Source organism: Mastomys coucha, unplaced genomic scaffold (assembly GCF_008632895.1).
Source record: "Mastomys coucha isolate ucsf_1 unplaced genomic scaffold, UCSF_Mcou_1 pScaffold16, whole genome shotgun sequence".
Classification (NCBI taxonomy): Eukaryota; Metazoa; Chordata; class Mammalia; order Rodentia; family Muridae; genus Mastomys; species Mastomys coucha.
This window is the reverse complement of record NW_022196898.1, coordinates 43343093-43368150: the sequence shown is the minus strand read 5'-3', so window position 1 is coordinate 43368150 and position 25058 is coordinate 43343093. Positions and strand designations below refer to the sequence as shown.

At 45.0% G+C, this 25058-nt stretch overlaps 1 protein-coding gene across 2 annotated transcripts; it reads right to left on the bottom strand.

Annotated features, from left to right (window-relative positions):
* Positions 1-12261: 12261 nt before the first annotated feature.
* Positions 12262-19753, bottom strand: Ensa (endosulfine alpha). Of its 2 annotated transcripts, none has more exons than XM_031374831.1 (4): positions 19557-19753; positions 17667-17792; positions 15711-15877; positions 12262-12991 (listed from the first exon to the last, which is right to left on the bottom strand). In XM_031374831.1, exons 1-4 carry the CDS (start codon positions 19608-19610, stop codon positions 12976-12978), a joined length of 363 nt encoding a protein of 120 aa, XP_031230691.1. In that variant the 5' UTR covers positions 19611-19753; the 3' UTR covers positions 12262-12975. The 2 variants fall into 2 exon arrangements, with proteins under 2 accessions (XP_031230691.1, XP_031230690.1); XM_031374830.1 differs by lacking the exon at positions 12262-12991 and adding an exon at positions 13938-15210.
* Between the last annotated feature and the right edge of the window lie 5305 nt (positions 19754-25058).

Sequence of the window (25058 nt, the reverse complement as noted above, 5' to 3'; positions counted from 1 at the left end):
TTTAAAAGATGGGCTCTCTTAGCCCAGGCTGACTCAAACCTGCCTTATGGCTAAAGATGACCTTGAATTTCTACCTCATCTATCCTCCAGCCTCTGGGGTTAAGAAGCTTGCCACAGGGAAGCTCATCCATCATACTTTTGTTTACTGAAGGCCCCGGTGCTTGAACCAGGGCCTTCTGAGGTAACAGCTCTGCTGAGGAGGTAGCGCTCAGCACCCGACCCTTCCTGCTTCAGATTCGATTCCATCAGGCTAAAGCGCTTGCTTCCTCCTGTTCTTTTTCCTACATTAGGACGGACCCTGAACATCGTCCTATCTCTCCAGCTCATGGAATTCTGGATCTATTTAAATATTTCACCAACTCAGTTCTCCAAGTCTCTTAATTCTTTCCTGAATTTAATTTTCCTTTTGCAAAAAGTACATTTGGGTTAGGGGGTAGACTTAGTTAAAAGTGCAAGCATGCAGCTCCAGGTTCAACTTCATGATTTGACGGAAGCACTTGAAAGGTAGAGAGAGAGGAGGAGACCAGGATCATCCTCGGCACACAGTGAGTTCAAGACTAGCCTGGACTACAAGACACCCTGACTCAACAACAAAATAAAACAAAAAAGTTGTTTTTTTGTTTGTTTGTTTTGTTTTTTTTTGTTTGAGCAGGGTTTCTCTGTATAGCCCTGGCTGTCCTGGAACTCACTCTGTAGACCAGGCTGGCCTCGAACTCAGAAATCCGCCTGCCTCTGCCTCCCAAGTGCTGGGATTAAGGGCATTCACCACCACTGCTCAGCATAAAAAAGTTTTTTTAAGAAAGGCATTTCTAATTAAAATTCCTTGGGATCAGTGAGAGGGAGGGGGGAAGCATGGGTGGGGCTATAATATCCAAATGTATATATGTATAAAGTGTCCTAACAAAGCCATTATGTAACATTAGTAAACGCTAATAGAAACAATGTAATGAGGTTAAGATCCAGTGACCCAGATGAGTTTCCACCAGAGGTCAGCCATTATCAAGCAAATTTTCTCTTTGTCCTTTTCCTTTTTGTTTTTAAAGATTTATTTATTTATTTATTATAAGTACACTATAGCTGTCTTTGGACACTCCAGGAGAGAAAGTCAGATCTCATTATGGGTGGTTGCTGGGGTTTGAACTCAGGACCTTCAGAAGAGCAGTCAATGCTCTTAACTGCTTAGCCATCTCTCCAGTCCCTTCTTCTTTTCATTTTAAAACATATCTTAATATTTAAATTTAAAACAATATGTGTATGAGTATTTACATGCCTGTCTGTACACCACAGGTGTGCCTGGTGCCTGCAGAGGCTGGAGTTTATACCTGGTTGTATGCTGCCATATGAGTGTTGGGAATTGAACCTGGGTTCTCTGCAAGAGCCATCTCTCTGGCCCATTAACTCTTCTTTTAAAAATTGTTTGTGTGTTAATTAAGCTTGGGCAACTACCACCACCAAAACTGCTGTGGCTGGAAGCCTGTCTCAGCAGCTCGTGGGGGAGCAGAGGAGAGGGATTCAAGACTAAATTCCTTTTTAAGGAGGTGGGCTTCAGGCAGGACACTCCCTTTCAAAACACACAAAGTCCCATCTTCCAAAACTAGCATGAGTCCTCACTTTTACAGCCTTATGTGCGAAGTCCCTCAGTAACTGAACCACCCCAACTATAGCACCTTACACCTCAAGCACCCAACTCAGTTTCCAATTCCAACCACATTCCAGTGACACTGTCAGGAGCCTCCCAGTTACTCACTTCCGCCACAGCTGAATCACTTATTCTTTAACTGTAAAGATTTCTGTTGAGCTGTTGTTCGTGACTTCCTAGGTTCTTATCTAAGAACAGGTGGAGTCTTCAAACTGTCTGTCACCAGGACCTTTACCCCTTGGCTCTCTTGTCAATCCACTTTGTGTCTACAAATCACGACCCAGAACATAGTTATGTCTTTGCTCATGTACCCAAGTGGCTGAGTACTCCTAAGGAGTTCCTGGTGTCCAGTTTGTTCCTTAATCTTTGGTTTATTTGAGATGGTCTCCACATGTGGTCTTGGCTGCCTTGGAGTACTGATTCCACAGTTCCGTACTAACCTGGCTTCCTTTTTGCCTATTATTTTTGGGCTGGCTTTTCTTCTGTTCCTTTCTTTTTCTTTTTCTTTTTTGTTTTTGTTTTTTTGAGACAGGGTTTCTCTGTATAGCCCTGGCTGTCCTGGAACTCATTCTGTAGACCAGGCTGGCCTCGAACTCAGAAATCGGCCTGCCTCTGCCTCCCAAGTGCTGGGATTCCTTTTTCTTAAAGACACTAAGATTTTGTTTTCAGAATTAAAATCATCTATTAATATATCTCCATTGTCAAAATCTTGAAAATTATACAAATTATAACCCTGATAGCAGTTGTCCACAATGTGGGTATATTTTTGTTCCCTGTAGTTTTTTTTGCTTTTAAAGATTTATTTTTATTTATTTATGTAAGTACACTGTAGCTGTCTTCAGACACACTAAAAGAGGGCATCAGATCCCACTACATATGGTTGTGAACCACCATGCTGGGAACTGAACTCAGGACCTCTGGAAGAGCAGCCAGTCAGTGTTCTTAACCACTGAGCCATCTCTCCAGCCCATTCCCTGTAGCTTTTTTTAAAATTAATTAATTAATTAATTAATTAATTAATTTAATTTAAGTACACTGTAGCTGTCTTCAGACACTCCAGAAGAGGTCATCAGATCTTGTTACAGATGGTTGTGAGCCACCATGTGGTTGCTGAGAATTGAACTCGGTCAGTGCTCTTTAACCACTGAGCCAGCTCTACAGCGCTATAGTTTTAAATTTAAAAAATTATATCAACCACTGAGAGGTGACTCTTAGGTGAAAGCAGGGGATGCCCTTCAGAGAATCCAGGTATGGTTCCTGCCCCCGCATGATGGGCTCACAATTATTTGTAACTTAAGTTCCAAGGTATCCAACGTCCTTTTCTGACCTCCAAGGGCGCCAGGTATATACATAGTCAACAGACATGCCTATAGGCAAGAGATCAATCCATATACATGAAAACATTTCATTTATTCGTCATATGTGTGCCCAAGCCAGGGCACATGTATGGAAAGTCGGAGGACACTTACATGGGTGCTCACCTAAATAATTTTCCCTTCTGTCTTCTACTTTGAAGGTTTGGGGGATCAAATTCAAGGGTCATCAGGCATGGCAGCGAAGCTCCTTTACTACTGCAGCATCCTGCTTTTCTATACATTCCTCTCTCTCCCCCTCTCTCCCTTTTGATTGTGAACCTAACCCTTAAGGACTGAGCCATCTCTCTTACCCTTTAGTATTGATGCAGGCCTTCGGTGGCCCAGAGCTTCCTGAGTGCTGGGATTGAAGGTATGTGTCGCCACAGTGGCTCCAGCTGCTCTTTCCTCCTCTTCCTCTCCCTTTATCCTTTTCTTCCTTTTCTCCTCCTCCCTTCTTCCTCTTCCTTTATTCTTTTCTTCCTTTCCTCCGCCTCCTCCCTTCTTCCTCTATTCTTTTCTTCCTTTCCTCCTCCTCCTCTTTTTTTTTTTTTAAAGATTTATTTATTATTATAAACGAGTACACTGTAGCTGTCTTCAGACACCAGAAGAGGGCATCAGATTTCATTATGGGTGGTTTCATTATGGGTGGTTGTGAGCCACCATGTGGTTGCTGGGATTTGAACTCATGACCTTCAGAAGAGCAGACAGTGCTCTTACCCACTGAGCCATCTCACCAGCCCCCCTCCTCCTCTTTTAGACAGAATCTCCTGTGTCTCAGACTGACCTCAAACTTACTCTGCAGCAGCAGATGGCCTTGTATTTGTGAGTTTCCCTGTTCCACCTTCCCAATGCTGGGATTACAGGCATGCACTTCCATACCACAGCTGCTTTTATTCAATGCTAGTGACTGAATGCAGGGTTTCAGGTATGACAGGCAAACACTCTACCCACTGGGCTATATTCCCTCCAAACCTAGCTCAGACTCTCCTAAGTGTGTTGGGGGTGTGGGGGGGTATGTGGTACATGCCATGGTGTACATGTATAGGTCAGAGGACAACCTCTGTTGTAGGTTCTTGCCTTCCATCTTGTTTCTGAGGCAGGATTTCTCTATTTCTGGATATGAAAACTTCTAATTACTGCTGCTACCTCTGCCTCCCATCTCACTGGGATTACAGATCCCAGTCATCAAATTTGGGTTCTTCTCTCTTGAAAAACCAAAAAAAAAAAAAAAAAGAAAGAAAAAAAGAAAAAAAAAGAAAATTAGGGTTCTTGTTGTTCTTGGAGACAGGGTGTAGCATTGACTGTCCTGGAACTCACTCTGTAGACCAGGCTGACCTCGAACTCAAGAGATCTGTCTGCCTCTGCCCTCTGAGTGCAGGGGTAAAGGTTGGATACGGGATTAAAGATATCATGTGCCACCGCAGCCTGGTGAGAATCTGCTTTAAGTGACTCCAGGACTGAGCTGAGGTCACCAGAGTCACTCAAGTGCTTTTGTGCTGCTGAGCCTGCTGAGCCCTCTTCCTAGCCCAGATTCTCCCAATTTGTTGAGTTCTTTTCTTCATTTGATTTGGGCTCCAGTACCATCTTCTCGTTTCCAATGTATAGTTTTACCTGTATGCTTTTTTTTTTTAAAGGATTTATTTATTTTATTTATATGAGTAGCTGTCCCCAGACATATCCGAAGAGGATATCAGATCTCATTACGGGTGGCTGTGGTTGCTGGGATTTGAACTCAGGACCTCTGGAAGAGCAGTCAGTGCTCTTAACCTCTGAGCCATCTCCCCAGCCCATACCAGTACATCTCAAATCTACAAAAGCGGTGCCTCCTGCCCCCACCGCACCCTCCCCTATTGTACCCTCTCCTCTTCCAGTTTTATTTTTCTTTGGATTATGGTATCATTATTTACCCAGTAATTCAGAACAGAAATACAAGGTTTTTTTTTATCTTTTATTTCCATCTTTTCCCAAACCCTGTATCTCAAAACAATTCTTTTCTTTTGTTTTTCCTCTTTTGAGACATGTTTTCTCTGTGTAGCCCTGGCTGTCCTGAAACTCACTCTGTAGACCAGGCTGGCCTCGAACACAGGAATCCTCCTGTCTCTGCCTCCCAAGGGGCTGGGGTTAAAGGTGTGTGCCACCACCGCCCAGCTTCTTCTGTTTCTGAGACAGGATTTCTCTGTGTAGTCCTGGCTGGCTGCAACTCTCTCTAGATCAGGCTGGGACTACGGATGGATGTCACCATACTAGCCTGTATGTTTACCTTTGAAGAAACTATCACTATTTTGGCATTTTCTAGAGTTTGGAGGAGGATCATATAAAAATAGGAATCTGTGTATGTACATTTGAGGGCTCAAACCCGGGGTGGGGGGTGTATTTAGGCAAGTATTCACTATTGAGCTATACCCTAACCCCCTTGCTATGTAGCCCAGGTTAAACTTTTAACTCTGTATTATTCTATTTCAACTTTCAAAGTGCTGGGATTCCACATGTGCACCACCATGCCTAGGTGCTACAATTTTTTTTGAGACAGGCCTTGTATCCCAGGCCTGCCTGAATTCTCTATGTAGCCTTGAACTTCTCACCCTCTGACTCCATCTCCCAAATGCTGGGGTTATAGGCATGTACCTCAGAGGGATTTAAAGGGTTCTAGAGACCAAAGCGTTGTGGATTCTAGACACACACTTTTACCAAGTAAGCTATATCTTCAAGTTTTACTACATAGCCCAGGCTGGCCTTTTTCTGTTTGTTTTGGTTTTAGTTTTTCAAGACAGGGTTTCTGTGTAGCCCTGGCTGTCCTCGAACACACTTTGTATATGAGCCTAGTCTTGAACTCATAAAGATTGATCTACTTCTGCCTTTGGAGTGCTGGGATTAATGGGTGTGAGCTACCTTGCCTAGTGGGGTTGGCCTCTTTAAAACATCTTTCAAGCAGGACAGTGGTGGTGCACGCCTTTAGTCCCAGCACTTGGGAGGCAGAGGCAGGCGGATTTCTGAGTTCAAGGCCAGCCTGGTTTACAGAGTGAGTTCCAGGACAGCCGGGGCTACACAGAAAAACCCTGTCTCAAAAAACAAAAACAAACAAAAATAAGTAAATAAAAAAATAAAACATCTTTCAAGTTTTAAAAAATTGTGTGTCTGCATGTAGGTATGTACACAAGTGCAGGGAGGTCAGAGAAGTCCTTTTTTTTTTTTTTTTGGTTTTTCAAGACAGGGTTTCTTTGTATAGTCCTGGCTGTCCTGGAACTTACCTTGTAGACCAGGCTGGCCTCGAACTCAGAAATCCACCTGCCACCCAAGTGCTGGGATTAAAGGCGTGTGCCACCACTGCCCGGCAGAGAAGTGCTATTCCTGGGAGATGGAGTTATGGCACTTGTGAGCCACTGTCTGGCATGGGTGCTAGGAAGCACACTTAGGCCTTCTGCAAGAGCAGCCAAAGCCTCTACACTGAGCATTTACACACGAACCTCCCCTTCCCCCCCCATGCCCATTTCAGAGTTATTTTTGTTTTTTGAGAGAAGGTCTGGAACTTGCTATGTCTAGTGAAGGCTGGCCTCAAATATGCAGGGCTCCTCCCAAAGTGCTTGCATCATGGGTGTGTGCCACATATGCCACGCACACTTTGCGTGCCGGCGGTATTTGAGGCGTAAACTTCAAGGAAAGTCAGTCTCCTGTCTCCACATTGTCACCTGGCACCCCAAACTCAGAGGTAGCCCAGATATGTCCTCGTACTTGTGTGCTAGGAACTCACCAACATATCATTTCTTTACAGCTAGCAAGAGAAAATTCGGACCTTGCTTTCTGACCTTCACCAATGTTCCAAAGTCCTAGTCAAACCCTGACTTGGAATCTTAAGCCATTCAAACTAATAGCCTCCAACATTGTGGGTAGGGCATTAAAGCTTACAGAATGAGAGCACTATCCCAGGGCAAGATCAGGTGAAGTTCTCATTCTTAGTCAACATAAGGCAGGCCATATTAGATTTGCAGCTGAATCACTCCTAGGAACTAGCTTAACAAGTGTTCCCAGGGGCTAACCTCCGCTAGCCCAGAAAAATAACATAGTTGAAGAACTTACTTAGGCCCACCCAGTCTGTAACCAAAACAACAAACTGAAGAAGATCTGCACCTGTCTTCTAAGCCAAGGTCACCTTAGTCAGAGCTAGCTTTCTTTCAGATTGTAATCCCTGTTTAGTTCCTGCTAAATTAACATGTATTTACTTTGCTGCTGAGTCATTGTGTTCCTAACGAGATGTACCTGCACCTTGTTTTGATGTATCTTGACAGGTGTACCACCTGACTCTTTCAAACCCTTCTGTATGGACTATATAAACCTGACTCCATATTTGAAAAATACACTCAGACCTTATACCACTCGTGTCTAGTCTGTTTGTCAAAGCCAAATCCCGTGCACACCCGGCCAGAATCCCTGGTCCCGCAGAACAAGGGACCCCGTAAAAAATCCCAGTCCGTGACACACATCTGCCTCAAAATCTTCACATAGGTTCTCCCTGATTCTAGCATAAAGGTCAAGGGCCATTTATGACCTGTCTCTTGCTTCCTTTTTCTCATTTCTGGCCTTGCCCATTGTATGAATCACTCTTACAGTTTCCAGAAGATAGTACCTCTGAATCATTTTACACATGTCCTTTCTCCTGAAGACATTTCTCCAGTCTGTGTCTATGTAAGCTCTACTCCTCCACCTTCACATCTCATCTTAGAAAGACATTTTGAAAAGAGGGGTCTCAAGCAGTCTAAGCCTGCCTTGACTGTATAGCCAAGGGGGAACTGCAACTTGTGAGATCAGATGCAGGGCCCATTCGAAGCAAGTACTTCACACAGAGTGACATCCACAGCCTATAACAGACCTTATGAAAGTGTTTTCCTGAGCGTGAAGTGGTGGTGAACACTTGTAATCTCAGGAGCAGAAGGCAGAGATCGCAAGAGAATTAGGGGCTGTGGGCCAGCCTGGGGTAAACAGTGAACACACACTAAATAGAGACTGTCGGATTTTCACACATCCCTCTGTGCTGTCTTCCTCACTAACCTTACTTCCACAGGCATGCCTGCAAACACAATCCCACGTCGCCACCCCAACTCCAGACATTCAGGCCAGGATCTGAAGCCAAGCAGACATCCTGCTACTAAGTCCACTCTGCTAGGCAGGGAGGGACAAGCCTGCTGACGCTAGCACTTGGAGAGCAGAGGACCTAGAAAGTTCAAGGCCAACCTGTTGTAGGGAGCAAATTCCAGGGACAGCTTAACTAGAAAGGGAACCACCTCCTATGGGCTGACCTCTGACCTCTGCTAGAGCACTGTGGCACTTTCCTCTCTCATCCCATCTCCCACTCACTATAAATAAAATGTAGTAAAAAAAAAAAATCTCACTAGCTGATATAAAAATTGATCTCTGCCCTCCACGTGCACACAAACAGGCGAGTGCACCACACACACGTGAGTGCATTTCCAACAACCAGACAAATAAATCTCTGTTGCATTCAATTTGGCACTGACCAATCTAAAACAGACCTGAGCAGATCCCTGTTTGAGATTCCCTTGGCTCCTACACATCATATCCTCTGAGCTGACTCCTCCTTTTGTGTCCTGGTCTGGTCCCAAGACAGTCTTCAGTCACTTGACCATGTCCATGCTGGTGTGCCACTCTAGCGTTGTCTGTTCCTCTACCAAAATGTCCTCCCCTCAGTCTCCTGATGATGTTGTCTTTCTGTTAGGACTTCCTCATCAAGTCCCTACTTCCTGCTGCTGCTGTCAACTGATTTCATTCTCCCTGTAAGCTCAGACCCACATGCCCAGAGTTCATGCGCATTTCCTGTCATGTTGAGTCCTCTTCAATCCTCCCCCAACCCCTGAGACATATGTAGACCAAGCTGACTTCAAACATGTCATCCTCCTGCCTATGTGTACTAGGATGTATGCATTTGCCTCCACATGTGGTTTGTTTTCTGAGACAGTCTTGCTACAGTGTAGTTTGTGTGGAATTTTCAATCCTTCTGCCTTGGCCTCCCAGTTGCTGGGATCACAATGCCTGTATCCCCCATTTCTTTTTATAAGTGCTTTGCCTGTGCGCATGCATATGCACTGTTTGTGCCCGATCCTTATGGAAGCCAGAAGATGGTGTAGGATCCCCTGGAATTGCAGTTACAGAGCAAGACACAGGAGACTCCCCAAAGCAAGGCAGAACAGCTGAGGATTAAGTAAGATGATCCTAATTACCTGCTGGCTAGGCCTGGTGCTTTACCACACTTCTCAAACCCATCTGGGAATTGTCCTTGGTTTCTATTCCCTGCAGATGGACCACCACTGCTAAACGTAACACTATCATGTCAATTTATTCCCTTGCAATCTCCCCACCAGTGTCACCTCACTGACAGCACCTTATGTTTTAGCACAGTGCCTGGCATATTCTGAGCACCTAGTAAATGGCCATTGATCTGGACCACTGAAACCCTCCCTCCCATTCAAGGTTCAGGCTTGTATGTAGCATATGTGTTCCGCTGTTCTCATGACTAAAGCTTAAGGCCATGCCTGGCCTTACATTCAGGGCTCCCCAAGTTTTATTCCCATTGTTAGATTGTAAGCATGGCAGGTCCCACTTTGTATCACATAGCATCCTTTTGAGACACCTTCTCTTCACTTTCTGGTTTTTTCCCCAGGGATTGTCATAAGAGCTGCTTGAGCAGGTGGGGTTTGCTATGTAGTGCTGGCTGGCCTAGAACTAGCTATGTAGACCATTCTCTTACCCTGCCTCTGACAACTGGGGTTACTGGCATGTGGCTGGCCTTGAATTTCTGATTTTCCTATCTCTACCTCCTCAGTGCTAAGATTACAAGTGTGCATCATTACTTTTTTTTTTTTTTTTTGAGACAGTCTCACTATGTATAGCCCAGGCTAGCCTTGCACTCAAGGTAATCCTCTTGCCTCACTCTTGAGAACTAGGTTCCAGGGGTCTGCCCCCTTGCCTGGCTTCTATCTTTTCTATGTATAGGCTACACTAGTTAAAGTGAGGATGAGTGGACTAGTGCCTTGGCTCCAGTTACTCTGCACACCACAGCTCAGCTGACAGGTTTGGCATCACAGTCATAGCCCAACTGTATTAGAACAGCTGGACAACTCCTCACCCTCTTCTTTCAGAGAATTCGTGGCGGACATTCTCAGCAGAGCCAACTGTGGCTGTGCAGTGTGCCTTTAACCAGCACACAGGATGGGGAGGCAGGAGTCAAGTTTGAGGCCAGCCTAGGTTAGTTACACAAGAATGTATCCAGAAAAAAAAAACAAAGGAAGGTTGGTTATTGAATTTGTTTACTCTAGTTGCTTGGGTTTGTTGTATGAATAAAGAATAAATGGCAATAATTAAATTTGTGATTGAGTCTCCCTGTGTAGCCTTGGCTGTCCTGGAACTATGTGCACCAGGTTGCCCTTGAACTCAGAGGTCTCCCTGACTCTGCCTCCAAACTCCAGGCCCTTATTTATTTACAGACAAGGTCTCACTATGTAGCTCTTGGGGAGCCTGAACTCAGTGACGCAGACCAGGCTGGCCTCCACACTCATAAGAGATCCACCTGCCTCTGCTTTTCAAGTGCTGGGATTAAAGTTGTGTGTTACCATGCCACAGTCCAGCCCTATTTTAAGACACATTTTTATTACATGTGTGCGCCTGCCTGCCACTCTGAAGTCAGCTGTGTTTGCAGTATTATGAGGTTCTGGGGTTGATCAGGTTCTCAGGCCTGTATAGCAAGCACATCACCTGCTGAGCACTCTCCAACCTCGAATACTGGCGCACCAGCATCCGAAACCATTTCTCGGTACCCAGGGACTTTCAAGGTTACAGCCCAACTAAGAAAGGGGGAGGCGGGGCCTCAGAACAGCCAGGAGTTTATATTACCATGGGTTAGACAGTACACAAGCCTTGGCTGCTGTTTTAAAGCATTTTCTTACCCCAGCTTCCTCACTTGTACTACCTGGATACTCTTGACACAGCTTCCCCACTACCCAGCCATGTGCATTTCATAGACATAATCCAAAATGCTTGGGTAAAGTCATGGAACTAAGACGTCTTGAGGACTCCATGCAGTAACAGCATTGCTTCCACAGGGGTTACGCGGTTTTGAGTTTACCCCTGTCAAAGCACTCAACTTTTTCAAGTATTATTCTCTTTCAACTACACAGTAAACTTTTCTCTCTCTTTTTTTTTAGCATGTGTTTGTGTTGTTGGGTGTACACATGTCACTGTGCATGTGACAGTGCCCTCTACTGGGTACTGAGAGTAAGTTCTCTTCCATTATTGTGGGTCCCAGGAATCAAACTCAGGCTTCTCTTCAAGTGCCTCTTTTTGTTGTTTTGTTTTGTTTTGAGATGGAGTCCTATCACAGAGCCTTGACCTTGTAATTCTCTGTCTCTATTTCTAAAGTACAGGGATCATGAGCAAGCATGACCATATCTCAGGTTTTATGTTTATGCGGCTCATGATGATCTTCAACTCCTGCTCCCCTGCTTTTACTTCCCAAGGCCCGGGAGGGACTTCAGACAATAGCTCGCCCAGCCCAGCCCACTTCTAACGGGCTCTCATCCCACTGGGCTTACTGTTCAGCAGGACAAACTTTTGAGACTTATCACAAACCCCCAGCTAAAGGAGAAGAGAGAAAGGTAGAAACATCCCAGTTACAAATTCACCTGGGACGCTTCTGACTCAGACCTTGAGAGTGGACTTCTTCTCTATGTAGAGCTGACCCCACCCCAGAATACTGCCATTTCAGTCAGCTCTGTCTCCTGCACTTCCCTCTAAATGGCTTTTAGAGGCAGGGTGTCAGGAAGGCAGGGGAGGATGTGATGTGGGGCCAGTCATTCTGCTTTCTGCTGGCCAGGAACAGAAAGGTCAGCTTCTTTTGCTTATTACTAACAATTCACACTTCTCCCACACAGACACAGAACTTAGGAATAGAAACTGAAGAGAAAAAGGACAAAAGGGGCCCCATTTTTGCTGAGCCTGGACTAAGCTTTGGGGGTTAGCACACCATTTAACCAAATTCCCTGAATCTCTCATTTTACATAAAGTGACACATTTTTTGCATTAGCTATGAAGGACAGGCAGGAGCCAGCAAAGGCCACCAGTCATCTGTGTGCCACCATTCCTGCTCCCTCTCCCAATGTGATGAGCCTTGTCAGGGCCCACACCAACCTTCCCTTCATCACACATGAGTATGGCTCTTTACCTCCCAAATCCCAAGAAAACACACCAAGTGCTTCACAATAGTTCTAGTTTTGGTTTTTTTCCATGGGTATTTTTTGTTGTTGTTTTATTTCGAATACTGAAAAAAATTCCCCAGGGCTCTGTGGGGCTCCCCATTCACTGCCCTTCTCCACACAGCAAACCTATTTCAAGGACAGCATTTTTTTTTTCCTAAGGAACAATTCATACTGAATCCTCAACTTGTTCTGCAGAACGAGGGAGACCTCATCTGCTGTAAAGAGCACAATTCCTTTCCTCTGAGACTAGGTTACTAGCCACATTCAAAGAGTGCATCTCTCTTCAGAGCTGAACCTGAACCCTTACCATGGTCTACCGCATGGTCTACCGACGATCCCTTCACCTTACAGCCATCCACAGCAACCCTGCGGTTCAGGAGAACGATAGGAAACTTCTTTTTCATCAGTGATAAACCCTCACTCACTCACCTCCCCACAAGTCTTCGCTCCACCCTTTCAACCCCACCCTTGGGATCTCAATGAGTTTTCTTCCAACAGTTATTTGGAAAAAAAGGTAAAACAAAACAAAACAAAAGTTCAAGGTCTTGGTGCTCAGCCCAAGGGGCTCCATGTGCTGGGACACCAGTGGGCAGGTTCTCTGCCTCTCTAGCCTGCACCCGGGCCACCTCCTGACCCCTGGCTACAAAAGCAGGAAGGGGCAGGAGCCAGCACAGGACCCGAGTGGGCAGCGTCTCACGATCTGGTGGAGCCCCAGGAAGCATCATTCAACTTGGCCACTGTGGACGAACAAAGAAGAAACAAAAAACAAACAAACAAACAAAAAAAAAAACACTGTCAAGTAAAGGGGAAAAGCTCGTGGATTCCATCCCAGTCTTGACCCCATGGTTTCTCCAAATATTTCACTAGACTACCTTATATATGCCTGAATATTAATTATAAGGAAGTGGAAAAATAAAAAGAAAATTTTCGTCTTTCCCTATCCATAAACAGAATGTTTTCTGCCTTTTTGATATATTCATGGTAAGCAGGAAGACAATTCTTTTTTTTTGGACAATTCTTGAGACACCAAAAAACTGGAGGTTTCCTAGTGAAGGGCTCACGGCAGCCACACAGCGCGCAGCTACCAGCAGCAATGAAGAGGAATCTCAGCACTGAGGTGCTGACTGGCAGGGGCCAGGCTCAGACAACATACATGTTTGGAGGGGACTAAATAGCTTGGATTTAATCAAATACATTGAGATTCTGAAATGACCCTTCCATGCTGAGAAGCAAGCCTGTGAAGTGCGGCGTGTTTCCTTGGCTCTGATTTCCTTTCACCTTCCTCATGCCTATCTCCAGCCCGGCGTGGGTGTGAACACACTAACTACTGTGTTTATGACTGAGGTTGAAACTAGGGTCTCCTGTGTGTTAGGAAAGTGCTCTGCACATGAACTACATTCCTAGCCCTATCTTTGCTTTTTATTTTGAGATAGGGTCTCACTAAATTCCCAAGGCCAGCTTTGAACTCACTCTGCAGCCCAGGCTACTAGCCTTGAAGTAGCAAATCATCCTGCCTCAGTTTGTAGAACAGCTGGGATTACGAGCCAGCTTGATTTCCCTATTTCTCCTGTCCTTTCCTAAAAACCAGACACATTGTGAGCATCAGCTTTGAAGACATAAAATCAACCAATAGAGAAGGCAGCTCAGACAAGGGAGAAAAAGGTACAGAATTTGAGAAGATTGGAGATGAAGAAAACGTACAAAATTATATATATATTTATATATATAATAACATGACATATCTATGTACAACAATGGCTGGGACACTGAAGAAACTATACAATGATGTTCAGCTTTGTCCCCTTCCCACATGGACTTCTGATTAAGGATGACAGCATGAGAAAATGGAGCAAAAAACACAAAAATTATATACAATTACAAATGAGAGTCAAGGAGTTTGGGGGCCAGGGAGACCAGGGATCCTGCTCTCTCCACTCCTTCCTCACCAACCTATTTCTAATCAATCTGAATGATGGCCAGAGACCTGGGCAGTGGCCAGTCAGGAGGAGAGCATATTTACATGTCTTTCCCCCTAACACACATATCCACAAACTCGACAGACATCCTAAGGGCACACTGGAATCTGTAAAGAGGAGAGAGACTGCACCATCCTGTTCTTTTGAGCAGTTCTCACTCTGGCCCTCTCTGCTGATGACGAGCAGGTGGCATTCAGTAAGATCCAGGCCAAACTAGTGATGACACAGCAAGACAGGCTGCTGCCTCCCTCCCTGCACCCTCTTTCCAGCCTCCACCAGTGAATCATCTGCTAAGGACCAGATGCTCCAGCTGGCAGTAGCTCTAAGCTCTGGGAACCAGCTCCCTTCATCCCTTCTTCCTCCATGCTTAACATACACCTAGTGTCTCACTACATCTGACGCGTGATGCCTCCTCAATGAGCCCGTCTATCTCCTCAGGCCCATCCATTCTGCTACCAAAGCAGGTTTGTAGCAGCTAGGGTCAACAGCAGACCCAGGAAAGTGGGCAGAGTCAAAACACATCCAGAGCCAGACTTTTCAGATCTGTTCTCCATCTCTCTCAACAAGGCTATGATACCTAGGAGATTGTTGTTGGAAGCTATGGCCCTTAAATCTCAAACTTTCTCACTCATCCCATATAGCACTTCTGGCTTTACAGAGCTGAGGCTCAGCCACGGCCTGCCTCAATTTTGGTTTTCTGATGACCAGAGGGTATGGCAGGTGTAGGACCTTAGAGTCAGAATTAGCCCACACATGTTTCCTTCTGTTACAGATGAGGAACAGAATCCAGAGAGGCTACGGACCAGGCCAAGCTCACACATCAGTGCTGTTGAGCATGACAAGAACTATAGCCCAAGTAAAACTCTTTCAATTAGCCCATAATACTTTCAAAAAGCAACATGCTGGAAGATAAAAGATACCATTTTTTTCATAAGTAGCTAACGTCCGTTAAACTTTACATTCCTTGAGAAGCAGGGCAACTGTTGGAGGAACACAACAGAGGGGTTAGGTGGGCCCTGTAGTTTTAAGCAAGCAAATCCCCTCTCCTTAGAAGGTACCCTAAACACACGCAGGGGACACCAAGCACAGAGGCCTAAGGGACAACACACTCAGAAGCACAGAGAGCGTCTCTTTCACTCTACCTCTCCCAACACATCCACTTAGCCTTGGGACACTGACCCTGACATGCTGCTCCACGACAGCCTGTGCAAGGACTTGCTCCTCCAGCAGGAGAACTCGAATCTTCCACATTTCTCACCACAGGAAAAGCTGCAGCGCTCTGCACTCCTAGTCTTTCCTACTCTTGGGTCTACTGGGCTATTGTGAGGGTGTACAAGTTTCAGAGCCCCTCTTCAACCTAAGCCCCCAGAAGAATGTCTTCCCTGGATGGCAAGCTGAGCTCTGACTAGGTGCCCATTCCCTGCCTACAATATATAAAAGTCCAGTGGGTGAGGAAGGGGAAGAGAGGGGCCCAGGTTACCCCGCAAGCTTGCTGGTGACGAGCGAGGACTTTCTCTGGGGCAGGTCCTGTGGGGTGGGGATGTGGTCACCGGTCACCAGGTTCTTGTCTGCTCCTGCACTCGGCAGCTGCTTGTTCTTCATCTTGGCTTTGGCCATGTTGTAGTCTCCTGAGTCAAAGTACTTTTGCTAAGAGACAGGAGGGAGGTTTAGATGAATGTGTAACCTTGGTGTTCTCCAAAACCAGAGGCTCACTGTCTACCATGAGCATAAGCTCTCTCACCTGATTCAGCTAAGTATTCCCCATGCACACAGTCCACATTACTCACTTGTATGTTCATTTCTCGCATGCTCTGACCTTGTCAGAATATAAGCAGTTTCCTAGCAGAAATATGTACCCTTTGTTGCTGAAGGGGCAGTTGTGTCCCTGAACCCTAGGTGACAACCCCTGTATCTTTTGCACCTCACTGAGTACAGGAAGGTTCAATTATAATCACTTACTTCATTCGTAACAGCTAGGTGGCAAAGCAATACCTTGGTGCTGGGGAAAGGAAGGAGTAAGACTCAAGAAGGGTCAATCTGGGTCCTCAGCAGCCAGACACCAACCAGAAACTGACTATCAGAGTTAGAAATTATTCTCGGAGCAGGAATAGGACCTGGGCTTGCTCATGAGGCAGTGTGCTTCCAGACTCCCACTACTCCCACACATGTTCCCTGGTGAGACTGCCTGCCTACGCCAGGCTTGCCTAAGGCGGTAAGCTGCAGATCAGCATCACTCCGTCATCTGTGACTATGACTGAGCACCTGGGATTCTCCACAGGAGGTTTCATCTCCATCTCATCCTCACACTGCAGCTCTATCTGCTGTCAGCTCACGGGAGGGAGAAACCTGACCACGAAGGGGCCGGCTGTGAAGGCAGACCTCCACTGCTGAGGAAGGCCGTTCCAGCTGCTTTGTTCCTTCACTTTTGTGTCTTATAGGCTGAACCCAGGCTAGACAAGTGCTTTCCCATGGAGCTCTATCCTCTATCATTCTGTACAGGAAAAGAATTGTCTCTGTGTTACTTTTTTTTTTTTTTTTTTTTTTGAGACAGGGTCTCAAAAAACCCTGGAACTCACTATGTATACCAGGCTGGCCTTAATCTCAGAGACCTAACTGCCTCTGCCTCCCCAGTGCTGAGATTAAAGGTGTGTACTTTTTTTATTTTTAAAGATAATTACAAAAAAATCTTTTTAAAAATTATGTTTGTAGATGTGTCCATGGAAGCCAGAGAATCTCCTGGAACTCAAGTCCCAGCTGCTGATGTGGGTACTGGGAACCAAATATTGCCTTTCTGGAACACAGTAGCCCAACTCTTTCAACTGTTGATTCATCTCTCTAGCTCTAGCCTAGGCTATTCTAAAACTTACTATGCAAGACTGTTCTTGCATTTGCAGTTACCTTCCTGGTTCAGCTTAGGTGCTGAGATCACATACGAGCCAGCACACTCAGCTAAAATACGTTTCTTTTTTTTTTTTTCAAGACAGCGTTTCTCTGTATAGCTCTGGCTGTCCTAGACCTCACTTTGTAGACCAGGCTGGCCTCAAACTCAGAAATCCACCTGCCTCTGCCCCCAAGTGCTGGGATTAAAGGCGTGTGCCACCACCGCCCAGCTTAAATTAAGTTTGAGGAGAATAGTTAATGTGTGATGCTAGCTTTAACAGTCTAAAGAAACCTACTGCACAAGCTGAAGTATTCTGGGTCTTCTGTCTCCTAATATCCTTCTTTCAGCCCCCCACCTGCTACCTACATTAAGTCTTCATTTCCTATAGTCAGAAGGGAAGTAACATCATCCTAGAGATTCACTATAATCCGTTTTTCTTTTTTCAAGTTTCCAACTCATCTTTACTACCGCTAAATAACCAAACCTACAGAAAAACATGCAGAAGAACCTCTACGGACTTCATCCAAGGTGCCACAGTATACGGGTGTCCCATACCCCTTTCTGGAGTCTCTTCATGAGGAAGTCGGAGCCTCCAGGCTTTTGTCCTAGGCTTGGATATTTGGCCTTTAGCTTTGCCTCCTCAGCTTTCTCAGGGAGAATCCCTTCTTTCTCCTGTGTATCCTGAAGAAAACATGCCAAGTGAAATTAATGGCTGAAAAACAATGACTTCTAATATCTGATAACCTTTGATTATCAAACTTTCCTAGAGGTCTACCTGTTTGTAAATATGCTACCTACACTCTGTTCTGTCTAGTGTGTGTATTATTTAAGGATTTATTTATTTTATATACATGTATTCTGCAGGTATGTCTGTCTGTGTACCACATGGATGCCTGGTGCCCTGGAGTTCAGAAGACAGCATCAGGTCTCTTAGAACTGAACTATACATGGTTGTGAGCTACCATGTACTGGGAACTACACCCAGGTGCTCTGCAAGGGCAGTGGGTGCTCTTAACCACTGAGCCATCTTTCCTGCTTCTCTACTCTTTTTTGGGGGGAGGGGGGCTTTTCAAGATAGGGTTTCTCTGTATAGCCCTGGCTGTCCTGGAACTCACTCTGTAGACCAGGCTGGCCTCGAACTCAGAAATCCACCTGCCTCTGCCTCCCAAGTGCTGGGATTAAAGGCGTGCACCACCACTGCCAGGCTCCTGCTTCTCTACTCTTAAAAGTTAGACCTTTGTTCAAATCCCTCTGCTCAAGATAACTGTATCAAGTAAAGAAAAACAAGTTAGTTGTTATATTACACGCAAGGAATCACCGCAGTGACCTGTGACTACTGGGTTAAAGGTACTACCTGAACATGATACTTGAATCACAGAGCAAGCCATAGCTCACTCAGCACCGATAGCAGGAAAGATAAAAGAGGAACTGGGAGAGTTCCTGGCTTGTCCTACAGGTCAGGGGAGCTTTGTCTTCTGAGAGGCTCCATTCACACTCTAAGAAGCAATCTGGTCTCACTGTGGAGGATGCTAGGCATGTGGCCTATTCTAAAGATATCTACCAGAGTAATATACTTTCATAAATGCAGGCAGGCAAGAGGTAAACAGTAATCAAATTGCCATTAGTTTTTCTTGTTTTGTTTTTGTTTTTTTAATTTTCTGAGAGATGAGTTCTTTGTGTATACCAGGCTGGTCTTGAACTCAAGAGATCCACCTGCCTCTGCCTTGGAAGTGCTGGGATTAAAGGCGTGTGCCACCATCTAGTGTATTTTCACTTAACAGGTTCAGAGATAACACGAAGTGTATTTAATGAATCCTTGAGGTTAGTGTTAAGTAACTCAGATATGGTGTGGAAGAAGGGATTTGGCACTAGTGTTTTCATAATGCGATGGTGGGTGGACTACATCCCACTGCGGAGAAATCCGAGGGGATAATATAAGTCGCTGACGGTGAACAAATCACCCCTATCAAATAGGCCTGAGGAAGTTGCCACCTGAACCTACCCCAAGGTAATAATTCCCCTCCCCCAATGCTGGTTCATTTTAAATGTCTTCACCTTGACCTCTATCTTGCTGTGGATGAAGGATGAGCTCAAGTCTGGCGGTTATCTCTACTAATCAAACACCTCATTTACAGCTCTGGACCACCAGCCAGCCCCCTTTCATTCGCCTCATCTTTCCAAACACCCGCCCACGCCAGAGCTCGGCCAATTATAGAACAGCTTCCATGAACTGAATAGAGGCCTACTGGCCAATAAGAAATGGGAGCCCACAGATTGACAACCGGCTTGACTAATCGACATCAGGGCATAGGCCGCGCCGAAATGCAGCCTGCGCGACATCAGTAGTGGCCAACCCCTGTTGTAGCCCGAGGCAGAGGCGGCCAATCAGCGGCGGCGGGGGCGTACTCCGCCCGCGCGGCCGCCCCCGGTTCCCCTTCTCCTCACCTGCTTCTCCTCGCCGGTCTCCTCCGCAGGGTTTTCTTCTTGTTTCTGGGACATGGCAGGACCGGGACTGTGTAATGCAGGGCCCGGGAAGTCAGCCGGAAAAGGGAAGGGGGAGGGGAAACGGGGACAACCTGAGCTGCTGCTCCGGCTCCTGTCACTATGGTTGCTCAGTCAAAATGGCGGCCCAAGCCCGTGACGTTGAGACCGCCCCCTCCTATGGGAGCCAATGAGAATGGGCCTGACGGGGCAATGACGTAAGGACACACCAATAAGCGTTGGCTGGAGGTGGGAGGACTCTTTAGAAGCGACTGGCAAGCTAGAACACCAACCGGGAAAGTGAGTGAGCTGCCGAACCAATTAGAGGCCTGCTTGGACCTTAGGGGCAGGGCAGCAAGCTTTGGTATTTTTGCTTCTTGGGTGGGCCGAAGCTGTCTTCAGTTTCTTAGCCAGGTCTTGGGCAAGACGTTGAATGTTGTGTTGGAGCCAGGTTAACGTAGAAATCCTTTATTCTCTGGTGCAAACGAACAAGCCTTGAGTGGTGTTGGAAGGAAGTTACTCACGATCAAAAATAAAAATTGGAAGACAAACTGATATTCAGTAGTTTTCCAGGACTGAGTGCTAGTTTGTATGGTTTTTTTTTCTTTTCTTTTTTTTCAAGATTTATTTGTTTCTTTGGTTTTTTTTCTTTTTTTTCTTTTTTTCTTTCCTTTGGTTTTTCGAGACAGGGTTTCTCTGTGTAGCCCTGGCTGTTCTGGAACTCTGTAGACCAGGCTGGCCTCGAACTCAGAAATCCGCCTGCCTTTGCCTCCCAAGTGCTGGGATTAAAGGTGTGCGCCACCACCGCTCGGCTATTTATTTATTTTTATTTTATGTATATGAGTACACTGTAGCTGTACTGATGGTTGAGCCATCATGTGGTTGCTGGAAATTTGAATTCAGGACCTCTGCTTGCTCTGGCCTAAAGATTTACTTATTATATCTAAGCACACTGTAGCTGTCTTCAGACATTCCAGACCAGTCAGTGAGTGCTCTTAACAGCTGAGCCATCTCTCCAGTCTCCTGAGACTTGAGTTTTCTTGTATGGCTTTCATTCACACTTTATTCCTTATGTAGGCATCATAATTGTTAATGATATGTTTATAAGAGAGAAGGGAGATATGTTCTATGGAGGTGAGATGATGTATGGGAGAGGGGGTGTCTTAGCCGGCCCATGCCAAGGCATCCCTTCTCCCTGAGGAACCAGCACAACGATATAGTACAGAATAGAGTTTATTCAGGGCATGGAGAGGAGAGTCAAGAGGGTAGTAGAGGCAGAGAAAGTAGATAAGTAGAAAAGTAGAAGCTTGCCATGAATGAGCACTCAAAGAGAGTGGGGAAAGAGCCAGGGGACAAAAGGGAAAGAGCAAGAGACCAAAGAGGGGGCAAGCAACGTCCCCCCTTTTTTGGTTTTGTTTTTTTGAGACAGTGTTTCCCTGTGTAGCACTGGAACTCACTCTGTAGACCAGGCTGGTCTCCAACTCAGAAATCCACCTGCCTCTACCTCCCAAGTGCTGGGATTAAAGGCAAGCGCCACCACTGCCCAGCTCAATAATAGTTTTTAAGCTGTGTGATGGTTCCTGTCTGTAATACTCCCACAAAGGATGATGAAACAGTAGAATCTCTTAAGTGTGAGGCTACACAGTGCGACCCTGTCTCAAAAAGGAAAGGCAACCAAAGAAATAGGATAGTTCTTGAGCATCTATCAAGTAGAAAGTACTGTATTACTTTTATATGAATACATACATAAGGCAGCCTCTGCCTTTCAAAGCTTTTTCTCAGATTAAGCCATCATCATCGTTGTCAACTCCTCCTCCTCCCCCTCCTTTTCTTCCTCCTCTTCTTTTTGTTTTTTCTGTGTAATAGTTCTGGCTGTTCTGAAACTTACTCTGTAGACCAGTCTGGCCTCAAAATCACAGAGATCTGCTTGCCTCTGTCTCCCAAATACAGGGGTTCAAGTCATTTTTTTTTGTTTTGTTTTTCTGAGACAGGGTTTCTCTGTGTAGCCCTGGCTGTCCTGAAACTCACTCTGTAGACCAGGCTAGCCTCGAACTCAGAAATCCACTTGCCTCTGCCTCCCAAGTGCTGGGATTATAGGCGTGCACCACCACCACCACCACCACCCGGCTGGGGTTCAAGTCTTAAGAGTGTTAATCAACAAGTATTACATACTTATATTCTGAATAACTGGTCTAACAGTTGGGCATCAGCCCATACCTGGGTTTCTTGAACTTGAGAGGCATAGGCAACAAGGTCACAAATTCAAGGCTGTCTTTGCCTATACAGTGAATTCAATGCCAGACCCTGTCGCAAAACAGAAAAAAGCAAATATAAGGAATGGCTACAGGCACTATCTATGTCCACACTAACAACCCACTGCTCTCTTGTGGTATACTAAACAAAATATAACAAAGCCTATCTAATAACAGCACTGCCCATGACTTTTTCATTTTTTGAGACTGTGTAGCCCCTTGCTGGCCTATAACTCACTATGTAGATAGGGCTGGATTTGAACTCCTAGAGATTCACCTGTCCCTCTGCCTCTGCCTCTAAGTGCTGGAATTTAAGGTACAGGCAACAACAGTTTTTGGTAACTTTTTTTTGACAGGATTGGGGGCTGCTTGATCATTTCTCATAGCATTAGGTGTACTTCTCATGGGACAATCTGAGAACATTGGAACACACAGACTATTACTATAAAAGGCAAAATCTGGTAAGTATAAATATAGAAATGTTTATAAAGCTCGAGAAAAACTTAAAAGACTCATACACAATGCAGGGTATCAAAAGAAAAAAGTGGTCCTGACAAAAATCATTTAGAAATACCCTAGGACTTGCCAGGCAGTGGTGGCACACGCCTTTAATCCCAGCACTCAGGAGGCAGAGGCAGGTGGATTTCTGAGTTCCAGGCCAGCCTGGTCTACAGAGTGAGTTCCAGGACAGCCAGGGCTATACAGAGAAACTCTGTCTCGGGGTGGAGGGGGTACACCCCAGGACAAATCAGAGAAAGGCTTTCTTAGGCTAGAGAGAAGCAGAACTGACCTTCAGGAAGGTTAATTTGATGGTGATAAATACAAATACTCAAAAACTTAGGCACAAAGGTGGGCAGTCTAAGCCAAGTCTACTGGTCTACTGCAAGCTTTAGGTAAGAGATAATTAGGATTAACATAAAAATGTGGTAGTTTAGAGCAAAGCAGAGATGCATGCGTAGCTCAGTGGTAGAGCACTTGTCTAGAATGCATAAAGCCCTGAGTTCAATCTCCAGTACTGCTGGCACTGGTGGGTGGGTAAGGTACAGGAGCGTGTGTGTGTGGCTATAATGGGGAGAAAAAGAGAAGACAGGAAAATATAAGACTAAACCTAATTAACAGCACTTGAGAAGCTGGACCTAGTGGGGTAGGCCTATAACATCAGCAACTCAGGAGGCTGAAACAGAATTGCAGATTCAAGGCCATCCTGGGAAACTTAGATTCTGTCTTTAAAAAAACTCATCCCGGGCTGATGAGATGGCTCAGCGGGTAAGAGCACTGACTGCTCTTCCGAAGTTCCTGAGTTCGAATCCCAGCAACCACATGGTGGCTCACAACCACCCACAATGATATCTGACTCCCTCTTCTGGTATGTCTGAAGACAGCTACAGTGTACTTATTTAAAATAATAAATAAATATTTAAAAAAAAAACCAAACTCATCCCTTATATTCATTCTGCTACCAATCTAATAAATCACATGTAGATATTAAATCCCAGATCCCCTTTATTATTTTAAAATCTTTTTTAAAAGATTTCATTTTATATGTATGGATGTTTTGCCTACATGTGCATTTGTGTTCCACATGCATAGAATACTAGCGGAAACCAGAAGAGGGCCTCAGAGTCCCCTGGAATTGGAGTTACAGATGGTTTTGAGTCTTGTGGGTACCGAGAACCTAGTCTGTTCTGCAAGCACAGACAAATGATGATATGTAGAAACAGTAACAGCAAAAGGGACCAGAGAGATGGCGAAGTAGGTTAAAATATTTGCTGCAAAACCTAATGATCAGAGTTCAGTCCACAAGATATTAGGAGAATCAGTTCTCACATGCTTCATTTTATATAGCAAAGTATAACCAGATTGAATATAGACATTTCTTCCCATTCCTGGTTCTGTAGACATTCTAAGGGAGAGAAGAAGAAGAAACCAATCATAAGCAGTTATATTTTTTATTAGCTAATGGTTAGAGCTAGTGCTCTGGTCATCTAGGGTACTATTAGGTTCATCTCTTAAATAAAGTCAAGTGTCATTTGCAAGAAAAAGTCATTCTCATTTTATTCAATGGTAATATTGTATTACTGGGTAACTCATTTTGAGATGGAGACCCTACTGGGATGTTAGCTGGTGCCCAGGTCAGCACTGCTGTGCCCTGTCAATATATACTACAATTAATAATGATGAAAACCATGTATAGAGAGACCAGAGGCACAATTATTGATCTTTATTATACAGAAATGTGAAGGCAATATACACTAAATAGTGTTTGGCAGTGAACATTACACAGATTAGAAGTGAAGACATCTTCATTGTATGGACATATAAAAATAAACAGAGTTGCAAAAAAGAATTCAACTTCTATCCCCCAAACAAGCTGAAGCTTTCAAAGGAAAACCTAGTTTCAATTCACTATGAGTTGTTCTAATGGGAAGATAAGATGAGCTGCTAGATTATACATGGCCTGGCTTTTGCCCTTTTAGAGAGCCAGAGTAAGACTCTGCTTAGCTTCTCAAATGACAGCTTCTATCTCCACTTATCTAAGAGTCAGATGAAATGAAAACAGTAACAATGAGCTGGAGAACTTTCATGGACCTAGGTAGGTTCAGGGGAGCAGATGAAGTTACATTAATTTATTTCTGATTAGAAGGCTTTGGTGTTAGTCCAAGTCATCTGTACTGGCTGAGTGAAAGCCTGTCTCTCCCCAGTGGTCAACAAGGTGCTTGAAGTCTGCACAACCCAGTGCTGGCCTCTGCACAACCCTTGACCTTGGGCTTTGCATCTGTTGCTGGTGACACTCAACTGGCCATCTAAATAGGATCTCTTTACCCTCTCTGCTGAAGCAAAAACATTTTAAGGGATTTGGCCAGGATGGCTGTGTTGAAAGAAGACACAATTTAGAGGGTGTCAATAGATTAAATATAGACAGAATTACTGCCAAAGCCCTTACATACATGGAAAATTTATCAATTCACGTAGGAAATAAAAACAGGGACTATGAAAATATGGAGTTTGGTTACACTGTCAGGACTCAATGTTGTAGTTTGGGACTTGAAACTTACAATTCCCTTAATTTTATCAGAGTACAAATATTTAAAGTTGTCTAGAGCAAACAGAACAGTCACATACTAAAGGATGATAAGTCTTTAATTTTTGATTGAGAGATGGTCTCATATAGTCAAGGCTAGCCCTGAACTCACTAATCTAGCTGCCACTATCT